Source organism: Ambystoma mexicanum, chromosome 9 (assembly GCF_040938575.1).
Source record: "Ambystoma mexicanum isolate Mex_15411 chromosome 9, UKY_AmexF1_1, whole genome shotgun sequence".
NCBI classification, from domain to species: Eukaryota; Metazoa; Chordata; class Amphibia; order Caudata; family Ambystomatidae; genus Ambystoma; species Ambystoma mexicanum.
In genome coordinates, this window is record NC_090931.1 from 1,485,821,994 (window position 1) to 1,485,843,701 (window position 21,708).

The 21,708-nt window shown below is 50.8% G+C and overlaps 1 protein-coding gene across 5 annotated transcripts in view; it reads right to left on the reverse strand.

The window, feature by feature from the left end:
- Positions 1–21,708, reverse strand: part of STK11IP (serine/threonine kinase 11 interacting protein) — a 771,273-nt gene that overhangs the window by 377,859 nt on the left and 371,706 nt on the right. For all 5 annotated transcript variants that reach the window (XM_069616954.1, XM_069616950.1, XM_069616952.1 and 2 more), the window contains exon 12: positions 14,353–14,520. In XM_069616954.1, coding sequence (XP_069473055.1) covers positions 14,353–14,520 — 168 coding nt within the window. The remainder of the gene's footprint in view (positions 1–14,352; positions 14,521–21,708) is intronic.

The window sequence follows — 21,708 nt, forward strand, 5'->3', positions numbered from 1 at the left end:
CTCTTCCACTTGCTAGAATAGCAGTGGCGAGTGTTGGGTTTTCTTGCTTCTCTGAGAATGTCCATGCATCTCTGTGGGAGCTGTAAATGGCCAAATTCTATGACCTAAGGAGCCAGGCTGCTAAATTCATGTTCTGTGGGCATGGGTGTAGTGTCTTGCCCTTGTCCTGTGACAGCATGTTGTACGGGCAGGGCAGTTTCACCGGTGGGGACAGGGACATCTCCATCAGGTGCGCAAACCATGGTTGGCGGGCCCACATCGGGACTATCAGTATCATGGTTCCTGGTGCATCTTGTGCACTATCTTGTTCAGCAGAGGAGTCGGGGGGGGGGGGGAAGCGTAAACAAATTTCCCTGACCATGGTATCCAGAGACCGTTCCCCTAGGAGCAGTTCTGTGGGTATCTGGAGGCGTAATCTAGGCATTGTGAGTTCTCCAGAGTTGCGAACAGGTCTATTTCTGGGAAGCCCCATTGTGTGAAGACGTCGAAGACAATGTCTTTGTGTAACCGCCATTCGTACTCTGAGGGCAGAGGGAAGTCTCTGCTGAGTTCATCTGCTAGCAGATTGCGTTCCCCTGGTACATGTTGTGACAATAGGAACAGGTTATGTCTGAGAGCCCACTTCCAGATGTTCTGGGACAGCTTGGACAGTCCTGGAGAGTGAGTGCCCCCTTGCTTGTTGAGGTAGTATATGGCTGTGGTGCTGTCCGTGAGGACCATCACTGTTTTCCCTTGTAGGTGTGTCTGGAAGGCTTTCAGTGCTTTGAACACTGCTAGTAATTCCAACAGGTGTGTGTGTTTGGACGCTAAACTTGGAGACCAAACTCCGTGTGCAGTCTGATGGGATAGGTGAGCTCCCCATCCTGTGAGGGATGCGTCTGTGGTTAGAGTGGCTTCCACTGCGAATGGTTTCCCTATTACCAGATTTTTCTTCGACCACCACCGTAGCGAGAGAACCAAGGCCTGCGAGACCACCACTAGATCGTCCCATTGTCCGCTGGCCTGACACCACTGGCTGTTGAGCCACTCTTGCATTGGGCGCATGCGCAGGCGCGCGTGAGGTACCAAATAAATACAGGACGCCATCATTCCTAGCAAGCGCATTGCTTTGCGTACCGTTACCTCTCGACCGGCCACATATTGAGGGATCTGAAACAGCATATTTTGGACCCTCTCGTTGGAGGGGAAGACGAGGCCGTCCTTTGTTCGAATGAGAGCCCCTAGGAATTGTTTGATTTGGCTGGGGTCTAACCTGGACTACTTCTCGTTGATGGAGAAGCCCAGTTGGAACAAAAGGTCTACTGTCTTTTGGGTGTTTGAGAAGCATGTCTCGTAAGACTCCCCTGTTATGAGCCAATCGTCGAGGTAAGGGTATACCGGTATGGACAACCTGTGCAGTTGGGCCGCTGCCACTGCCAGTACCTTCGCGAATAACCTCGGTGCAGACGCTATGCCGAACTCTGAACTGGTAGTGTTTGCCCTCTATCATGAACCTGAGGTATTTTCTGTGCGCTGGCAACATCAAAATATGAAAGTATGCATCTTTCATGTCCAGTGTTGTCATGTAGTCCCCCTGAGATAGCAGGGGAATTACCTCCTGTAATGTTACCATACGAAATTTTTGTGGTTTTACAAATTTGTTCGCTGGGCGCAGATCTAGTACAGGGCGCATGGTTAGGTCCTTTTTGGGTACAAGGAAATACACTGAATAGATACCTTCCATTACCTGAGGTTGGGGCACGACCTCAATTGCTCCTTTCTGTAGCAGCTGTTCTACTTCTTGCAGGAGGATGACGAGGTGTTCTGGTGACAGGCGTCGTCCCCTTGGAGGTCTGTAGGTGGGGGACCGATTGAACTCTATACAGTACCCGTGGGCTATGGTTGACAATACCCACCGGTCTGATGTTATTCCCTCCCATGCTCATAGGAACGATGTTATACGGCCCCCAACCGGAGACGCATACAAGGGGACCCGAACCTTCGGGTCATTTGGTATTTGACGGGGTGCCTCTGGGGGTGGAGCCCCGGCCTCTGCCCTTGCCACGGCATTGTCCTCTTTGGTTATACTTGTTACTCGTTCCCTGATTAGAGGGCCAGTTGCCCGCAGTGTACTGCTGTTGGCGTTGGCCACGAAAAAAGCGCTTGTTGCCAAATCCCCGCCTGTTTGGAGGCTTTGAGATTTGGTCCAAGGTCTTTATGGTGTCGAATTCTTTCTTCGCATTTTCCAGTGCGTCGTCCACTGCCCTTCCAAAGAGATTTGACTCTTCTATTGGCTTATTAATGAGTGACGCCTGCGTTTCTGCCTTGAAACCGGAATTGCGAAGCCAGACATGACGCTTCAGCAGAATTCCCTGCACCAAAGAACGGCCAGCAGTTTCTGCCGCATCAAGAGTGTTCTTAATGATGCACTGGTTGACCAGAGTTCCTTCTGTAACTGTAGCCAATAAGCGAGTTCTTAGAGGTTCAGGGGCTTCTTCGATGTCCTGCTTAAGCTTTCCCCATTGAGCATCAGCGTAGCTTGCCAGCAATGTATTATTATTGGCAATCCTAGTTGAAAACGCTGCCGAGGCGGTAATTCTTTTGCCCAAGGCATAAAGCTTTTTCCCTTCTTTATCTGGGGGTGCCTCGCTGGTTGACAGTGGAACCCCAGCCCTCTTCCTTGTATTAGTCACCACTAAGGAGTCCGGGACAGAGTGACCCCTGATATATAATGGGTCTGATTGAGAGGGTGAGAACAATTTCTCGATTCTTGGATTGACCCCTCTTACCAGCGCGGGGGTGGACAGCGATGGGGTGAATAGTTTGACTAGTGGGAGGTTTTTCTTTAATAATCGTTTCAACAAAATCAGTATCTGGGGTGACCTCCCCAGTTTCAACTTCAAAATGTGCTGCTGCCTTCCTCAGTAGCGCATTGAAGGTGGGCTGATCGTCTACTGGAGATGCGTTCCTCACCGGTGTGGTCTGAGGAGAAGAAATGTCTATAATGTCGGTGTCTGTAGACCCTGATGGCGACTGCCAGGGCTGTGAGCCACCTTCACCTGGGTCCTCCTCGTAGCCCTCCTCACCTATGTTAGTGTCATCATGAACTCCTTACTCTTGTTGGTCTTCATTATTCACAAACTCATCTTCTTCCTGGAAGTGAGAGTCCTCTTCAGTGAGGTCGTAAGAGTTCATGTCTTCCTGTAGGGCGTTAAAGAGCTTCGGGTATTTAGCCCTTGGCCCCTCCTGGAGTACCTCCCTTGGCCTCTTGGGTGTCCTATTTTCTGGGATGGGCATGAACCTGTCTAGCTTGTCCATACATGACTGGAACCTCTCTACAGTCCAGTAAGGTAGGCCAGAGCGGTCTGGGAGTGAAAAGGGAGTTTCCTCTCCCTGTAGTTGCTTAGTTCTGTCCCATAGCATCGAAGATAGGGTCCCTTCGCCTTCTGAGAAACCTTCCCGCGGGCTATGGCCTGTCGACGGTGGGAGCTGTCCCAGCCTACCTTCTGGCATCCTCAACGTTTCTTTGGCCTTGTGAGCGGTTTTCAGCGTGTCACCCGCCGTCCGTCTCTGGCCGTCTTTAGAAGCTATACGCGTGAGGCTTTCGGCGATCAGCTTCTCCGTCGAGGGATCGCTCGCCGTCGCGCTAGGCAGTGCCGAGTCTTTACTGGCAACGTACGCACTCTTGCGAGGCGCGTCGCCTGAGGATTTGGGGTTAGCGCCCTTATTTACAGAAAGCCCAGTCGCCGGTCGCGGAAACGGTGGCGGGGAGGGCTTGTGACCCTTACGGTCGGCGGAAGACGCCGGTGGACCCGACGCCTCAGTTGATACTATGGCTGCCTGTGTCTTCGACTAATGCGTGCCGTGGGGTATGTGCTTATGTGTTTTTCTGTGTTCGTCCTTGTCGCTGGGGTGTTCATCCCCATAAGCGGGGCATGAGCCGGGCTTGTCGGGGACGGGGACGGACGACGAGGAGCGGGAACGCTCCTTCGAGAGGTCTACAACCTCCGTTGCGGAGGCCGTGTAATCACTGTCCTCATCACATTCGGCGGCGGCGGGCGAGGAGTCAGACCTAGACATCGCGTAGGCTGCCCACCTTTTGACCCTGCGGTCCTTTATAGTTTTGGGCTTAAGTAACTTACAGGCCGCACAGCCGTCCTCTTTGTGATCGAGGGGCAAGCAACGGTTACACCGTTTATGCTTGTCTTTCCAGGTAAACTTGCTCTTGCAACGCGGGCAAAACCTAAAGGGCGTCCTCTCCATAGCTGAGGGCATCAAATGTGATTACGACCTCGAAAGAGAGGGAGGGGAAAGAGAAAGGCATTCTCAGAGTGAAACAAAGAAATGACCACACAACCCCACTCTCCCTGCTGTGTTAGGCCGGCGAGGCCAGGCCACGGGTTCGGCAGCGCCGAAGGATCTCCTCCGCTCGTCCATCCGTCGAAGTTCTTGCTCGGCGGAGAACAGCTTGGCAGCTATGTCGAGGGAGGGATCTATGCGATAGTTTATTAATAATAATAAACGACCAAGGGTCGAGGAAATTATTTCGCAATGTCTCTCGAGGAGCTCTGCATAAAGGCGACCCTTAACTGGGCGGAAAAAAACAATCTGAGGGACCTCGACGCATGAGGGATTGTGGGTACACTGCACGTCACTATAGGGATAGTGTTACAGACACGCCTTGTCGACGTCCCCTTTTCGACTATGAAAAACAAAATGCAATACTCCGCAGTGACCACTGGATGTCGGACTATGCACAGCATGTGATTCTAAGCAGATTAACAAACATCAGAAATTAGTCTACTTGAAACTGGGTGGAACCAACCTATCAGGTGAACTTGGTTACTTACCCTTGTGGGCCTGTCGTCAGGGCTTTGAAAGCCACCTCCTGTTGTAGGTCATCCCTACGCCTATTTTGATCTATCAACAAAGCTCCTTTCTGGGTCGAAAAAGGGGAAGGCGACTCACATCAGCTAAAGGATATGCTTTAGGTTGTGACCAGTACTCCACGATTAAGACTTTTTAGAAAGGCAAGCTCAATTCTCTACACTGACAGCGCTCATCCAATCAGAACAAAACTACAAGTGCCACTGGGGGGGAACTGCTAAAGATTAAACACAACCTAAAGTGAATTTGAAAATGTGTCCAATACATGTGAAAGATTGCAACAAATGGTTATAAGAGAACCATACTAAAAGCTTTGGAACATGTGCAATTATAATGGAATTCGAAAAAAATAAATCAAATGGTACATTTGACCGATTTTGGCCAGTACCATTCGATCGATTTTTTAAAATACCGCACATGAAGAGCATGGATTGCGGGGGTGTCCCCGCTCCCCATGTTCGATATTTTTGGGCTTCAGGGGCCCCCCCCTGGCGCGTCTTCAATAGTGGAGGCGGGGGACCGAATTAAAAAAAAAAGAAAAAGGAGAGAACGAAAAAAGAAAAAAGGACCCTGCGCCGTCAGATCCGACCCGCTTTATAGGGACGGAACTGACACTGCAGGGTACAGGAGAGGCAGCAGACGGAGAAAGGGTAAGTGTGGTTGGGTTTGTGGGTGTACTGGCGGATTGGGGGACATGGATTTGGTTTGTTTAACCGCGGTAAAAACAGTTGCGGCGAAAATGACTACTGCTTGGAGTTAAAGTCTGCACATGTCCTTACTTCTGGTGGATCGTAGGCCTTCTGAGATGCCGAGTTGGGTCGGGGTGATGTGGGCGAACTTTCAGAGTGCGCCGAGTATGCAGGACACATCTCAGGGGTACCAGGGTAGGCATTGCCACCATTCAGGAGGGAGAGGACCAAGGCTTGGACAGCAGATCTGAAGTTGTTTTCTGTGATGAAGGTCTTGATTTTCCGCCGGAGAAAGTTGGTACAGGCTGTTTGTGTCTTCCTTGCTAGGTGCTGTTTGAATGAGAGGTGTCTTTCGATGCACAAGGGAAGCACAGAGGTATGGGCCTTATTTCAAAATGCATAACAAAGGATGTAAACCAGGGACTTGAGATGTATTATACCATACAATGAAAAGAGCAATAATATCAATCAAGTTTATTTCGAATTAAAAAGGCATACATACAACGTATATATTAAAAAACATCACATCACAAAAATACAGCAAAAACATTTATTGTATATAATTAATTCTATTGTAAAACGTTCTCCAAGTTTCAAGGATCCCCTAAGAGCGGTTGTAAGGAAGGCATGGTATCAAACAGCGAAGACAGACACAAGTGATCACAGTTCCAGGCAGGGTGTTTATTGAACTCCAATGGGTTGGTAGAATGCCTAATCTAAACCTAAATCTAAAGATGGGAGCAAGCTACGACCATCAAAAAATAATAACGCAGTCCTAGTGGAGTCTGTCAAAATAAAAGGGCCTATACTAATAAACCTATTGCCATTCCTTACTTCGAAATGCAAAATGGTGTAGGATAACAATGTATGCAAAAGTAAAGTGTTCAAGAAATGGTATGTCAGGATAGTTGAGCAGTGGCTTCCCTTCCCCACATTTTCAGCACGGGTCAAGATGGCACGTGCGGGCTTCGCACACACTCTGGCTTCTTGGCCACGAGGTAACAGTTCAACACCTAGGCATCAAGGTCTTTCTCGCAATAACAGTCTCTTATTACAGAGGGCCTGATTTAACAAACAAAACACAAAATCTCCTTACTTTTGTCAGGGTTTTCACTTTCACAAGTTCAAGACGGATCTCCCTTCTTTGGGTTCGGACCACGGGTCACCCTCATCTGCGCTCGGAACCCCTTTTCTACAATTTTTACAATTTGGCCTCCCTCGTTTGGGCTCGGACCATGGATCCCCCTCGATCAGGCTCAGATCCCTTTGGTACAAGAATAAAAGAGTTTCAAATGTGCAATGGGTTTTGCTTAAACTGTCGCAGGACCACTTCGATTCACTTCACACAATTTACACTTCACAACAATCTTCTACTTTTGTTTCTCTTGTCAAGATACCGTACAAAGACCTTCGACTGAGCAAATTCACATTGCCGGACCACGTCAATGGTATCGTATAATTCCTTTTAATGTTCAAATATTCAATTTTGCTTCACTGGCGTCTCATCACAAACATTTAACAATGTTCGTTTTCACAATGTTGCCACTTGCAATTTTGACTTCAACACAGACCGGTCTGGCATTGGTCTCCCCAACTCACCGGATGTGTTGTTCTCCGTCACTTCTTTGTTCTTGGAGCCAAAGATGATACCACAGCATCTGCAGCTCCTCCCCGCCTCGTTTAGCTACGCAGGAGGACCCTCCGTATCTCAGACACAAAATGCAGGATTCTTCACCCTTGTTTTCTGGTCTTACATGTTCTGCCTTGAAGGTTTCTTGAAAGTAATGGCTTCTTGCCAAAAAGGTCAAGGGTGTTGCCCCGCTCACGAACCTCTCGTGCCTGGTAGTATTTCTCCGTTCGTTCAAATGCGACTCGAAACTGCGGTACCTTTGTGTGCTTTGCCTCGCTAAGAGTGGGCTCTCGGGTTCCGCCTTTTATCCGTGTGGGGAAGTAGTCAGGTGTGAGTGATTGCCCATAATTGCCTGACCTCGCATGACCATAGTAATGGGATATGTCAGATGCACGGCTCGGGTGGGAGTCTGTTTTCTCCCAGAGCGGGCTGTCGTGTAAAAGGGTTCATGCAGGAAAACGGGGATGAGGGTTGAGTTTCTAAATATCCCATTGAGTAGGCTGGGCTAAAGGTGTTCCAGGGAAGAGAGGGATACCGCATCTCACCATCTGGTGTCCCACTCCCCGAAGGACTCCTCACCCAGGGATTCCTCCTGCACTGGTCCACCCCCAGGAACTGGATACAAAAGCGATGACCATTTCCTGGCCACCTGAATGACAGATCCCTGGTGATTAACAGGCAAGACACTTTCTGGTTTCTCACAAGGTGAACAGTGTGCATGCAATCAACAGCGTTTCCACATGGCCGATTTATATTGTGCAAAAGTCAATTTTTTCAATACAGGGGCTCAGGTGTTCCTTCCAATCGACAGGTAAACAATTAGTGTCCGATACAATAGGCATAGTCCATTTAGCTGTGTCCTCTCCCTTAAGGGTAGCATGTTAAATCTTGCTCTAGTAATAAGGGAGCATTCCTGAAGGAGATTACACCAAGTCAAATACTTGGTAAGCTGACGTGTTGCCATAATCAGATGGGAGCAATTTGCCGGTTTCATAATCGCACAATCTTCTCTCACTGAATCGATAGTCGCTCAGTTTTCCCTTGTAAACATGGAGAAATTAGCGTGGAATACAGGTTGGCTTGCTAAAATAAATCACTTGCATCGATTGTGCTCAACATCTGTTTAATATAAGATAACCATGGAATTCTAGCGGGGGTATGCTCCCACGATGGAGGAGGAGTTAAGATGTTTGAGTTGCTTTGCTGTTCGTCCCACTTCAGTATTGATTGCAGTGTTAGGAGTGGAGGGTGGACAGGCCCATCATTTCTTGGAAAAAGCATGTTGCCATGCTTGAGAAGCCCCAAATCCCTGCCCCCATTTTGCAATAGCAGTTGCTTTAAGTTTGTATACCTTCAGCATCACTTCAATCGGACAACACTACTATTCCACAGAGAAGCGAGAACTCCGCCATATCGCCTGCCGCACAGCCAAGTAGCCATAATCGTCCGTAAGCCTCATAGGTTCCCGTTTAACAAATAAAAGTGGGGGGACCGACTAAACCTCTTTGGACCAGGAGTGCATCTCTTCACTGCAGACTTTGATACATTTCAATTAAGGTCTAAATCATGCATTAAATGAGTATATAATTATCAATATTTGCAGGGTCTGGGGCAATCTGGCTGTCTGAGGCAGAATTCACAACAGTCGGCACTGAAGCCAACAGAAGTAGCCAGCACAGTTCAGCCAGATTCATACAGACCGAGGGGCCAGAGCATTATGAGAGGTCATGGGGCTGGAATTGGATACAACACCCCAAACCCACATGTCCAGACAGTTCCACACAATGGTTTCCCTCTACTCAGGATACGGACATGTGTGCAAGACCTAGACTGTCCAGACTCTGAGGGAAACCAACAATGGGCTGAGCTGCGGTGCTGTCCTATGGTGCAGCGGAGGTGATTACCTGAGCGTGCTGGCGGAAGCAGTGACAGCGATGGCTCCCTGTGCATTGCGATTCTGCATCTGGTCCGCCTTTGTCCTTCCTACTCAATGCCGCACAGTGCATTTGTGGTGGAGCACTGCATTTGGTTCTGTGGCACCCTTGCCTTTCAGTGCATCTTCATCAGGAAACAGCCCCTGGCATGATGATGCGCGGTGGGCAGTTTAGTTTGTGGTGCATTGTGGGTATGTGGTGCCCCGTTCAAAGGGGGGACTGCATCGAAAAATAAGCAGGGCAGACAAAAGGGAGCAGAGCGCATTGGGGGCTGCCAAACTCTAGCAGCACGGCTGGCCACTAGACCCTAATACAGAGGCTGGCAAGTGGAATAAAGGGAGGAGCAGAAGGTTCTTCATTTCAGGGGCAGGTGGTTGCCAGCCAGCTGAATCTCAGCTCACCCCCAAAATTCCGCTTCTTCGCCCCAGAAAAGATGTATGGCAGTCAAGACTGAGACCATGTTGAAAGAGATGGTAGCTAACAAACATGCTAACACACACAGCAGCTTCCTTCCAGTGGAGAATAGAACACAGATCGCAACAGTGTCTCTTGAACAGAGACAGCCATTATCACTCGGTATTGTCCATTGGGCACACAGATGAAACATCTTACACCAGCTTCGGTGATGGACACAATGAACATTCCTGCAGGTACATGGAGAAGGACGCAGAGGACTAGCATGGCACCAGACAAAGGGGCAAAAGAAAACCCAATACTGTGGGCATGAGGGGCAGACACCAAGTCTGATGGCGTTGGACTATCTCTGCAAAAGTTTGCTGAGGACTCTAGATAAAGGGCCAGGAACAAACTCAGGAGCTGAATGTCCTATAGGGCATTCCAAATACTGAGCACTGGATAGCTAACATATAGGGCAATATAGAAATGCCCATGAAAAAGGTCTTGAGAAATCCCAGAGAGGATGCCAGGATAACCTCAACATGCCAGACCTGCTGGCAAAGATGAAGATGGTGCAGCATGAAAGAGCGCCGAACACCCGTCGCCAGACATCCCAGCAAACTGGACGCAGACTGTGGTCTGCCTCCCTTGGAATACAAATTGGACCATTTCAGTGGGAAGCTTTAGGAGCGTGCACATTAATAAAGGATCCCCACCTCACGAGCTGGACAGATCAGAAACTAGCAAGAGCGGGGGGCCAACGTACGCAACCCTAGAGAAGATCGACTTCAATAATCAAGATCTTAAGTTGAAAGTGTGGTGGATTACTATAACAAGTCATACGACAAATGGGCACCATCACAGGACGGATGAAAGCCTAAAAACCTAAAGCAGGGTTAGTGGACCGAAGCGGCCGAACCATCGATCTATGTTGCACTTATTGTGATGAAGTTGAGACTAAATCCAGAGGCCAGAAAACTGGAAAACAGTTGTAACCCCCTCCCCAAGCTGGGTAACAAGGGGTTAGTCTGCAATGGTGGAAATCTAGGAGTGCATCCTTACATCTCTAAGCATTGGAGAGTCAGTTTGGACTGCAGAGGGCAATGCTTCCCACTAGGGGGTAGTGTGGGGCAGGGGTTCTCTGCAGCTGCGCACCAGGGAAGGTGCGGTTCCTGGGAAACAGGAATGAGAACAGACAGGACCAATGGCAATGCAGACACTTGACAGTTGAGAGTGGGCCATTGGGGACTGAGGGGAGAGATTGGCGGGCAACTGAAGAGAGGAGCTCAGTTTAGTGCGAGGACCAAGGGGACTGCCGCTTAGGGACCCCTTGGGCACTATCGGTTGGTGCTGATAAAGCCCCACATAAACAATAACCAACTAAAGGAAGTGTGTGGCTCCCAGCCCCCACAAGTAGGCCGTCTAAGAGGGGTCCCTGCTGTGAGTTCGCAAAGGGGGACCCCATGGGGGGGTCTTTGGGACCAGAGAGCGGTGGAATTGACCCGACAGACTGGCACATTGACAAAGGTAGCATAACATGTATTGACCAAAGAGGCCGTGTCCTTTACGCCCTCCCAGCCCCGCCCCTCGCCCCGGCGCCCTCCCATAGCTCCACTGATATAAAATAAAGCCCTAATGCTCAAAGACTTTTCTCCAGCACCAGAGCTAAAACCCCTTCTATAAAAAGGGTCCTATGATATGCCCGGGAACCCCAAAGGGCAGCATCGCCCTTGACTGGATGAGGATTATTAACCTTTTCCCTAGTCTGGCATTACAGCCACACTAGGAATCTCCCTTCTACAGAGAGTCAAGAGAAGGGTCTAGTGACCCACAGGGGTCTCCAACAGGTGGCAGTGCAGGAAGATTAGATGCCCCGCTGGAGTCCATACTGATGTGCTCACCTAGCGCCTAGATGAATAGGAGGAGGGGACATAAATGAATCCATGTCCTTTAGCTTATGCAAAGCTTCTCTCTTAGCAAGTGAGTGCTGCCCATCTCAAGCCTGTGAGTTAAAAGGAGGTTTCACTTTGAAAGAGGTTACAGAAGTACAAAGTGGGAATTGAATTCTGAATTCCCAATACCTCTTAAAGAGCAGTTGTATAATCCAGAACTGGCATAAATGGAAGACCAGTCTATTCCGGACATGGATGTCCCAGCAGCTCTGAATGAGGAGCCGCAAAGCTGGAGGTCATGAAACTGAAAGAAAAGTGCATTGCGGGAAGTAAAGGCCAACTTAAATACCTCTAAAGGAGTGGACATAAACCCAGGGGTGAAGAATCAGAAGTACCCGTGTATTTTAGGAAGTGAAGTCCAACTTTCAAAACCTCTGAAGGAAATATTGGAAAATGCATTCCTGCAGTATGGAGCCTTCGGAATTGTCCCAGGACCACCCCGTGGACGGACCAGCTATGAATCAGACTACTACGCCAGAAGCACCACTGTTCTGCGTTTTCACCCAGGACGTCGGCCTGTCCTACAAGTCACCTTCCTGCCAAGTTTCAGCTTCGAAGCATCAAGGGATCCTGTCCTGGAAGAATGTCTTTGTTCACAACTGAGCAGCTGCCTGCTGTTGCCTGTCTGCAGTGACAGTCATAGGAATCGGCTCCGCTCTGTCTGGTAGGGTGTCCTGAAGAGGCCTGCATAAGTGCCTGCTGCATTTCTTCTTCGGTTAGGGTTGCACTCAGAGCCTGGGTTTGACCGGAATCTTCCTAGAACACGCAGCTTCTGCTGGATCCAACGGCAGGAAAACCTACTTCCAGGGACTCCCAGTCGAACTGCCAAGTCATTTAGGAAAATTGGAGCAAGGGTAAGGAGTAATCGCAACAGATACAGCCACCTCTGTCTTCCCTATAGTAAACCTTACAATAAACCTTTCTTTATTCAATTCGCTCGTTTTTTAAATGTTTACTTAAAAAGCTGTTCTAAAAGATAGGAAAAGTAACTTACTTAACTGTAAAATCCTTGCAAAGACTTCAGGAACATTTTTCACCATCACAGGAACATTCCCCAACTCTGTCCCCTCTCTTAAAGAAACTTTGTGACTTTTGGACACAAGGCTCATTCAACTTAGGGACTGGACTCAAAGTTAGGGCTTCTATTCCTGTGTACTGGTTTTCCTATTGCATCACTAGTTCCCTTCCCTTTCAGGTGTATAAGTAACTTGTGTGCATGTCTATAACCAAAGGTGACTGTATATAGGTTTTATATTTAGAGTGTTGTGTGATAATATTACCTGCTTGATTCATTTTTATAGTGTGTTTTTGGGGCTCTAATAAATATAGTATTTTTATACTTGTCTGTCTAAGCAGAATCATTGTGTATTTCACAGTATGGACTCATTGTGGGCCCCTGACCCCACTCACCTCTGAGACTAAGCCTCGCCCACTCGTCCATGTTTACCTTGATTAGGTTGGGATAACCTCGGAGTTCCCTTAGTCACTATAACGAGAGTTGACATATTTTAGAAATCCATCTCAACAAGAACCAGTAATCCGTCCTCCAATTTATTCAGTTTCCAAATTGATGCATGCCATGATTTTGCTCCCTTACAGTCCGGTCAGCTATTTTGTAGTGTAATCCTTTAAGACATTGGCTGCCTTCATCACGCATGACTGGACAACATGACCATAGAGGTCACTATGCATTCCTATGCTTCCTATCCTAACCAGTCTCTTCACCAGAGCCTTGCTTTGGCCAGTCTAGAGTAAGTCCGCAGTTGGGCAGATTCCACAAGCCTCAGAAATATATATATATATATTCCAGAGGTTCAGACCATACTTCAACACCTTGGACTCTCAAGGCTGGGAAGTGTTGTACAGGAGGACGGGATCAAGGCGTCTCGGCGGCTCTATTCCGTTTAACTTTCGAAATCTACAGAGATCAACAAAATGTCTTCATAGATGCAAGAATGGTTTTTACAAGTCAGCCGACCAATCGTTATGCAGGGCCCTAAATTGTAGCTGGGCGATTGCCACTAAGAGCTGGTAGAGCTCAAGCTTCTGTCAGAAATTCCAGAGTGGAACTTCCTCTCCTGGACTTTCTTTCCTGATGTCAATTCGCTTTTTCCCAACAGGGCTTAGGTTAATTGTATTGTGCACTTTTGAATAAAATGAATCATTATATTTTCCCTGAATTCGACTCCCCAACACCCCTGCTCCCCTGTCCCCGCCACCACTGAAAACTGCATATCTAACTGCACCACAATCACTGTTTGGTGGGGAGGGGGGGGGAAGAGAACTTCAAAGCGCTGCTTACACAGAGATTGGATACCATCTAATGACAGCCTCATCAGGGGCTGGGAGACTAGAGGCAGGGGTGAACAGAGAGACATACCCCTATTTTCCAAAACTGGGAGGCTTCAGGAAAGGGGGACCCGTTGGGTTTTCCTTCTGCATGTGCATTTACAGAATCCTAGGCAATCAGTTGTTATGCTCTTTATAATGCCAGGCTCCCAATCTGCTGCTTTATCAATTCACTGCCATGCAGGAGAGCCACACACTTTGCAAAGGGACCTACCCACCATCTGCCCTTACATTGCGGCCTTCAGTCCTAGCAAGGAGGGGAGGTCTCTTCCAGTCACCACCACATGCTGCAGGTTTCTTGCAAGGATCCCAATGGTGGTGGTGTTGCTGCTAATGTTCCAGGTGGGATGCGGCAATATGCCACCAAGAAACAAAAATTCAAATCTTGACATTATCCCATATGTTAGCAATGTGTGCTTGTAAAGCAGATTCAAAATATACAATATACATTTCACAGCGGCCGGAAGCCTGCAGCACACCAACCGAAACTCATTTGTGATGTGTTTAGGGGATGGGGTGCATGCACACTCGCGCACCTTTGATTTCTTGCGTGGAAGCCTCCCTGCACCACTGTCCCCGGCGGAAGTGCTGTCACTGGCATCCCCTGCGTAGGAACTATCCAATGTTGCAGGATCTACAGTATTCTGCTGTGGAGCCGCCACACGACATGCAGGGGCAGGATGCTGAGCTGACTGAGGCAGGACCTGCAGGAGAAGAAAAGGGTTACATGACAATCAGACAAAGCCATGCCAGCATGACCAGAGAGTACAACAGGAGAGCAAAGGTCCAGACGCGGCCATGGAAACCCTGGAGGTACAGAAGAGGTCCAGAGAAACCCCGAGGTACAGAAGAGGGCCAAGGGATCCCTGAGGTACAGAAGAGGGACAGGGAATCCCTGAGGTACAGAGGAGGGCCAAAGGACAGAGGTACCCTGGGGTACAGAAGAAGGCCAGAGGCCCCCTGGGATACAAAAGAGAATAACCAGGTTATCACTGTAGTGACCACCTTACTCCTAGTCCATAGTCCCCTTTCCTCCATACTTATGGGACATCTCTCCGTCCTGGGGGACGGGACCAGAGCACTTTGTAAAAAGCATCCAAAAGTTTTGCTAAAATTTGTCCTTCCTCTCTTTCTTGCGCGGGGCCTGGCACGCGGCCGTAACCCCACCCACCTCGGCTCCGCCCCGCGCATCGCCCTTCAGTCCTTTTCTATCGCCAGGTCAAAGATCTATTAGCAATAACAGAGGAACCTTATTAGAGGGGACGGCGGGCGGGCGTATGGAGGAAAGGGGACTATGGACTATGAGTAAGGTGATCACTACGGTGAGTAACCTGGTTATACTCCTACGTCCTGTCCAATTTCCTCCATACTTATGGGAGATTCCCAAACACATCTAACAGGAACTATGGGTGGATGGAAATACCTCTTACTGAAAAAGGTTCTTCAGCACAGCCTGACCAAACTGAGCTTCAGCTCTTGAGCTCATTTCTAGACAATATTGCTTACAAAAAGCAGATGGGAGGCCCAAGTAACTGCCCTAGCAATGGTCTCCCAGGGGACATATTTCTGAAAAGCAACCGCTGCTGCCTTGCCCCGCACCAGGTGTGCATTAATACCCTTAGGAGGTTTCAGCCCTTGGAAGGTGAAAGACTCCGTAATGCAGGTGGCAATCCACTGTGAAATAGTCGCCTCAGACGCCTGCTTACCCTGAAGGTTACCAAAAGCCACAAACAGTTGAGAACTCCTAAGCTCGGAAGTTCTGTCCAGATAGAATTTAAGAGCCCTTCTGACATCGAGACAATGCAGAACCCTTTCTGCCTCTGAGGCAGGGTTCGGAAAAAAGACCGGCAAGGAGATCGACTGATTCAGATGGAACTCAGATACCACCTTCGGCAGGAAAGCAGTATTTGTCCGTAGGACCACCTTATCCTTGTGAAAGACCAAGAAGGGATGCTCCACCGACAAGGCCTGGAGCTCACTCACCCGCCTTGCTGACCTAACGGCGACCAAAAAGGACACTTTCCGGGATAGGTACTTGAGGTCCACCGTGGCCATCAGTTCAAAAGGTTTATGTCAACGCCGTCAGGACCACATTTAGATCCCACGTCGGGTGCGGACTACGAATTGGAGGATAGAGGCGTGTCAAGCCTGCAAAGTGCCTCTTAACCACTGGGTTACACACAGAGTAAGAGCATGGGTCCGTAGAAAGGTAAGCGGAAACCGGCAAAAGGTAAGTTCTGCATGACAGAACGTGGACACCCGACTCTGCTAAGAAGGATCCAAAGGACAGTACCGTGTCAATTGTAGCCCCCCCCCCCTTGGTTCCAACTGCTTACTTAAACACCAATGACAGAACATGAGCCATTTGCTTCTGTACTGAGACCTAGTTGAGGGTTTCCTGGCTGCCTGGATAATATGCATGTTATCTGCAGACAAGTGGAGATGTTCTAAAGACTTGAACTCAGGCACCATGCGGCCAAGCTGAGCGATTGTGGGGAGGGGTGCCACAGCTGCTGCTCCCCCTGGTGAAGATCGGGGGTCACCGGTAACCTGATCGGTGGATACACCGACAGGTGTTGAAGTTCTGAGAACCAAAACCTGGCCGACCACCACAGGGCTATGAGTAGAAGAGAACAGTTCACCGAGTTCTTCAATTTGCAAATTGCTTGGTGAACTAGAGGCAGAGGCAGGAAAGTGTAAGCCCTCATGTTGTGCCATGGAATCTCGAGAGCATCCCCAAGAGAGGAGGCTCCCAGCCCCCCTCTGGAGGCATACTGGGAAAGATTGTTTGCCGCCGTAGCGAAGAGGTCCACTTCCGGTGTGCCCCAACGCAGGAAATGCCATGAGAGGACCTCCGCCTTCAACTCCACTTGTAGCTGACCACTGTCCGCCGGCTGAGGGCATCTGCCGTGACATTCAGCTGGCCCGGGATGTGCACTGCAAGCAGCCAAACACCATGAAGAACAGCCCACTCCCAAATCTGGATGGACAGGTCCACGAGAGGGGGAGACTTGGTTCCCCCTTGCTTGTTGATGTAATACATCGAAACCACATTGTCCGTACGTATGCAGACCACCTTGTTGGCTATGATCGGTCTGAACGCCCTGAGCGCTAGGAAGATCGCCAGAAGCTCCAAATGATTTATGTGGAGGAGCTTTGTCCTGAGGCGACCAAAGATCCGAGACCTGAAGAAGATCCAACGTCGCACCCCACCCCAGAAGGGAGGAGTCCGTCGTGACCGTCACCGCAGGGGCTGGGTCCCGAAACCCCCACACCCACCGATAGGTTGCTGAGAGACGACCACCATTCCAGGTCCACTCTCATGGAAGCCGGAATCATTATCAACTTGGGAGTCCGGATCCACAGCCGGACACCAAGAACTCCGAAGAGCCATATGAGTTTGCCTCATCTTGAGACGAGCAAGAGGAAGAGCCAACACGCACGAGGCTATGAGACCCAGAAGCTTCTGGAACCACCAGGCCGACATGCTCTCCGACTGCGCAAACATCTGACACGTGGCCAACAGATCCACCATTCTGTCCCCGGTCAGGTACACTCTGCAGTCGATTGTGTTCCAGCGAAAACCCAGGAAAATCAAGTCCTGCAAGACCGTCATGGAAGATTTCCGCCAGTTCACCGACAGCCCAAGATGGAACAGGAGCTGAAGGAGAGACTGAAGATTGCACGCGGCTTTCAACGGGCAAGGACTGCGTAAGAGCTAGTCGTCCAAATACGGATACACATGGATATCCTGCAGATGAAGATAGGCAGCAATCACCAACATCATCTTTGTGAAGACACGTGGCGCCGAGCTGAGGCCAAAAGGAAGCACTCGAAACTGGAAGTGCTCCTCTCCCAAAGAGAAACAGATATCTCCTGTGTGGCTTCCAAATCAGAATATGCATGTATGCATCCTGAAGATCCACCACGCTGAGCCAATCGCCCATCTGCAAGGAAGACCTATCTGGCTGGGCGTGATCATCTTGAATTTCTCTTGGGGTAGGAAAAGATTAAACTGGGAAAGGTCTAGGATGGTGCGCAGGCCAGCCTGGTTGGGTTTGGGCACCGTAAACAGCTGGGAGTAGAAGCCCTCCCCTTGTTCCCCGAGGGGAACGGGTTCCACTGCTCTGAGGTCCAGAAGCTTCTGCACCTCGTCAATCAGCGAGGGCGATCCAGACAGCTGGAAAGGAGGGTTGAAGGGTGGGGTAGGGGTAAGCGGAAGCCCGCCCGAGCGACTGACAAGACCCATCTGTCTTCGATGATGGTCTGCCACGCCTCCCAATGAGACGCAATGCGTCCTCCCACCAGGGTCTCGTGCGAGCGCGGAGAACCCTCATTTTGGAGGTTTTTCAGTAGTGTTGCCACCTGAACCTGAGGAGGAGGATGAGGAGCGGGAGAAAAACCGAGTCGGTTGTTGCCTCTGGCGGTTACTCCCTGAAAAGGTAGCCACTCTGAGATTTCCGGTCAAGGAAGACCATGAAACCAGAGGAGCGCCGACTTTGCGACAGCAGTCTCTGGGTTTTAAAAGGGGTTTTAACCAGAACGAGAAGGACTTAGCTGTCTGCGTGCTATCCTTCGTCTTGGTCAGCTCTACATCCGTTGTAGAATGAAACAGCTCCTTACCGTCAAACGGAAGGTCCAACACCTTGTCCTGTACTTCCTTTGAAAACTTGGTGGCATGTAGCCACGCCTGCCGGGAGGTATCAACCCCCAGCATAAGGCCCCGAGCCGAGGTGTCTACGTGGTGAGCCGCAGCCTCCAGGAGATCCTGGGGCAAGACCCTGGCGTTTCGGATAATCCCGCCTTAAAATCCTCCAGCTTCTCGACTGGAATGAGCTCCTCAAACTCCGACAGACCTTTCCACATCCGCATATTAGCCCCCGCTAACACTAGTTCGCCATTGGCCTGCCGGAGCTGCAAGGCCGAGTTAGCGAAAATCTTCCTTCCAAGGAAGTCAAGGAGCTTGTCCTCTTTCCCCAGAACCTGAGTAGCCGTCGTCGAAGAGGATGCTGCAGGCCTGGACTGTAAGGTAGCTGCATCCACCACTGTGGAGGAGGGGGGGGGGCGGACAAGACGACAGGGCCACTTCTTCCCAAGAATGCAGCCTGTATCGCGCGTCAATTTTCTTATTGACGAAAAGTCCAGAGTGTGGCTTTTCCCAGACCCTACGGACCTCGGCCAGAACATCCTTCAAGAACAGGCCGGTACGCTCCAGCGGAGACAGTGTTAACGCCCCAGAAAGCACGCCCCCCTGTGGAGCGGGTGCCTTGGGCACTGGAACATCTAAGAAACACATATCCAGTACCCGGTCATGAACAGCTCTAATAGAGCGGGGCAGGTCCTCGTTGTCCTGGTCGCCCTGTGTGTCATCCAACAGGTCAGGATCCTGCTGAGTCGTGTCGGGCACTGCCTTGTCCACGGGGGACAATGGGGGCAAAGGCGGAAGAGTCGGTGAAGGCACCGTAGGCAAGGGAGGCGTCGGCGGGACCGCCGGAGGAACGGGTGGAGCCAGAGGCGCGGGTGAACAGATCTCCCTAAAGAGCCCTTTGAAATATTCCCTCATGGGGTCGGTACGCATGAGCGTCTGAAATTTGGCGAAAAAAGGCGTCCTCCGGGGACTGTTTCGGAACCGGAGGAGGCCTCTCATGAGGAGGATAATTCCAAGGACGTAACGATGAAGGTTGCCACACCGGCCCATCTCCCGATGTAACCACAAAAATCAGAGGTGCCGACCCCACAGGCAACAAAACATTGTGCGCAAGGGGCATCCAAGCGTTCCAATCAGACTGGTCGAAAGGGATGCGTACAAGGAACTCTATGTTCACCCACAGAGACAAGCCCTATACAATGGCGTAGTTGCAGGGGCCGTGCCCAAAATGGCCACCGTGGTCGTGGCGGGAACGGGCACCATTTTGTCATCACCTGAGGGGAACTGCGGCACGTGAGGAAGTGAGGCAGGGGTCCCCGTCGATGGATCAGGGGTCTTAACTTTAGCCTTAACATAAGGAACCTCGGTACTATGAGGCCTGGAATGTTTCTGCGACATACCAACCGCCGAATTAGCCTTCCCAGGAAGGACCTCGGCACTGCCGGTAAAAGAACTCTCCTTCTTTGCCCCATCAACAGATCTGGCGGCGCCGCAAGAGCGGGAACGGTGAGGAACAACCTTCACTGATAAGGCCTTGCCAGGCCTCTCAGAAATGTTGGTAACCTTAGCCTCTGTATGAGGGACCTAGGACCCAGGTTCGGTAACAGCCTTACTAGTGCGGGCCTCAAACATCCGTTTGGGAACACCAAGCCCCATCAAGGCCTCGGGGCGAACCCCGGTCTTATTTTTGAGGGAAGCCGATAGACAGGCCTCAGAGCAATCTCCGGTACCCCACGACTCAGTAGAACTGGGTCTACAAGCACCCCCCACAGGAGAGGCCTCGGAGCGCACTCCGGTATCCACAGGCCCCTTACGGAGACCCTCAGAGAAAACTCTGGTACAATTATTAAGCCCAACGGGCACCTCAGGGCAATCCCCGGTGACAGAGCGATCAACGCCCCTCCCGGCTCGGGAAGAACCCGGGATGGTGTCTCCCGGCCGGGGTGCTCTGAAAAGTAAAGAACTTACCGGGCGTTTCTTCTTTTCGGCGATAAATGCTTGAAAATGCGAAGGAGGAGTCCGTCGGACACCTCCTCCCACCGCTCCAACTGCCGCTGAAGTGCCCAGACAGAAAGGGAATCACAGTAAAAACAGGAGTCCCAACGGTGATCCGGACCCAAACACTCTAGACAAAGGATGGGGATCCACCCTCGTGAAACGTCGGTGACACGATGAACAATCTGGAAAGTCTAGTTTGATAGACATAGACAGACTAGTACACGATCGCTAGCGAGAGCCAGAGAGGAAAATAGGGAAGAAATCTTCCTCAGATGCAAGTGCGTCCAGTCCCGAACGAACAGAGAAAAGGACTGATGGGCGATGCGCGGGGCGGAGCCGAGGTGGGCGGGGTTACAGTCGCGTGCCAGGCCCCTGGCAAGAAAGAGAGGAAGGACACATTTTTGCAAAATTTTTGGATGCTTTTTACAAAGTGCTCCAGTCCCGTCCCACAAGACAGAGAGATGTCCCATAAGTATGGAGGAAAGGGGACGGGACGTAGGAGTAATAGAGAAAACTAGGATACGAATAAGGTTAAGACATGGGCCATGGAACCCCCAAGGTAGAGACGGGAGCCCTAGAAACCTGGAGGTCTAGAAGAGGGCCAGAGGACCCTAGTGGGTACAGAGGAGGGCCAGAGGACTCTAGTGGGTACAGAAGAGGGCCAGAGGACTCTAGTGGGTACAGAAGAGGGCCAGAGGACTCTAGTGGGTACAGAAGAGGGCCAGGGGAGCCTAGTGGGTACAGAAGAGGGCCAGGGGAGCCTAGTGGGTACAGAAGAGGGCCAGGGGAGCCTAGTGGGTACAGAAGAGGGCCAGGGGAGCCTAGTGGGTACAGAAGAGGGCCAGGGGAGCCTAGTGGGTACAGAAGAGGGCCAGGGGAGCCTAGTGGGTACAGAAGAGGGCCAGGGGAGCCTAGTGGGTACAGAAGAGGGCCAGGGGTGCCTAGTGGGTACAGAAGAGGGCCAGGGGAGCCTAGTGGGTACAGAAGAGGGCCAGGGGAGCCTAGTGGGTACAGAAGAGGGCCAGGGGAACCCAGGGGTACAGAAGCGGGACTGTGGCCCCCTCCGGTACAGAAGCGGGACTGTGGCCCCCTCCGGTACAGAAGCGGGACTGTGGCCCCCTCCGGTAGAGAAGCGGGCCAGAGGCCCCCTCCGGTAGAGAAGCGGGCCAGAGGCCCCCTCCGGTAGAGAAGCGGGCCAGAGGCCCCCTCCGGTAGAGAAGCGGGCCTGAGGCCCCCCTCCGGTACA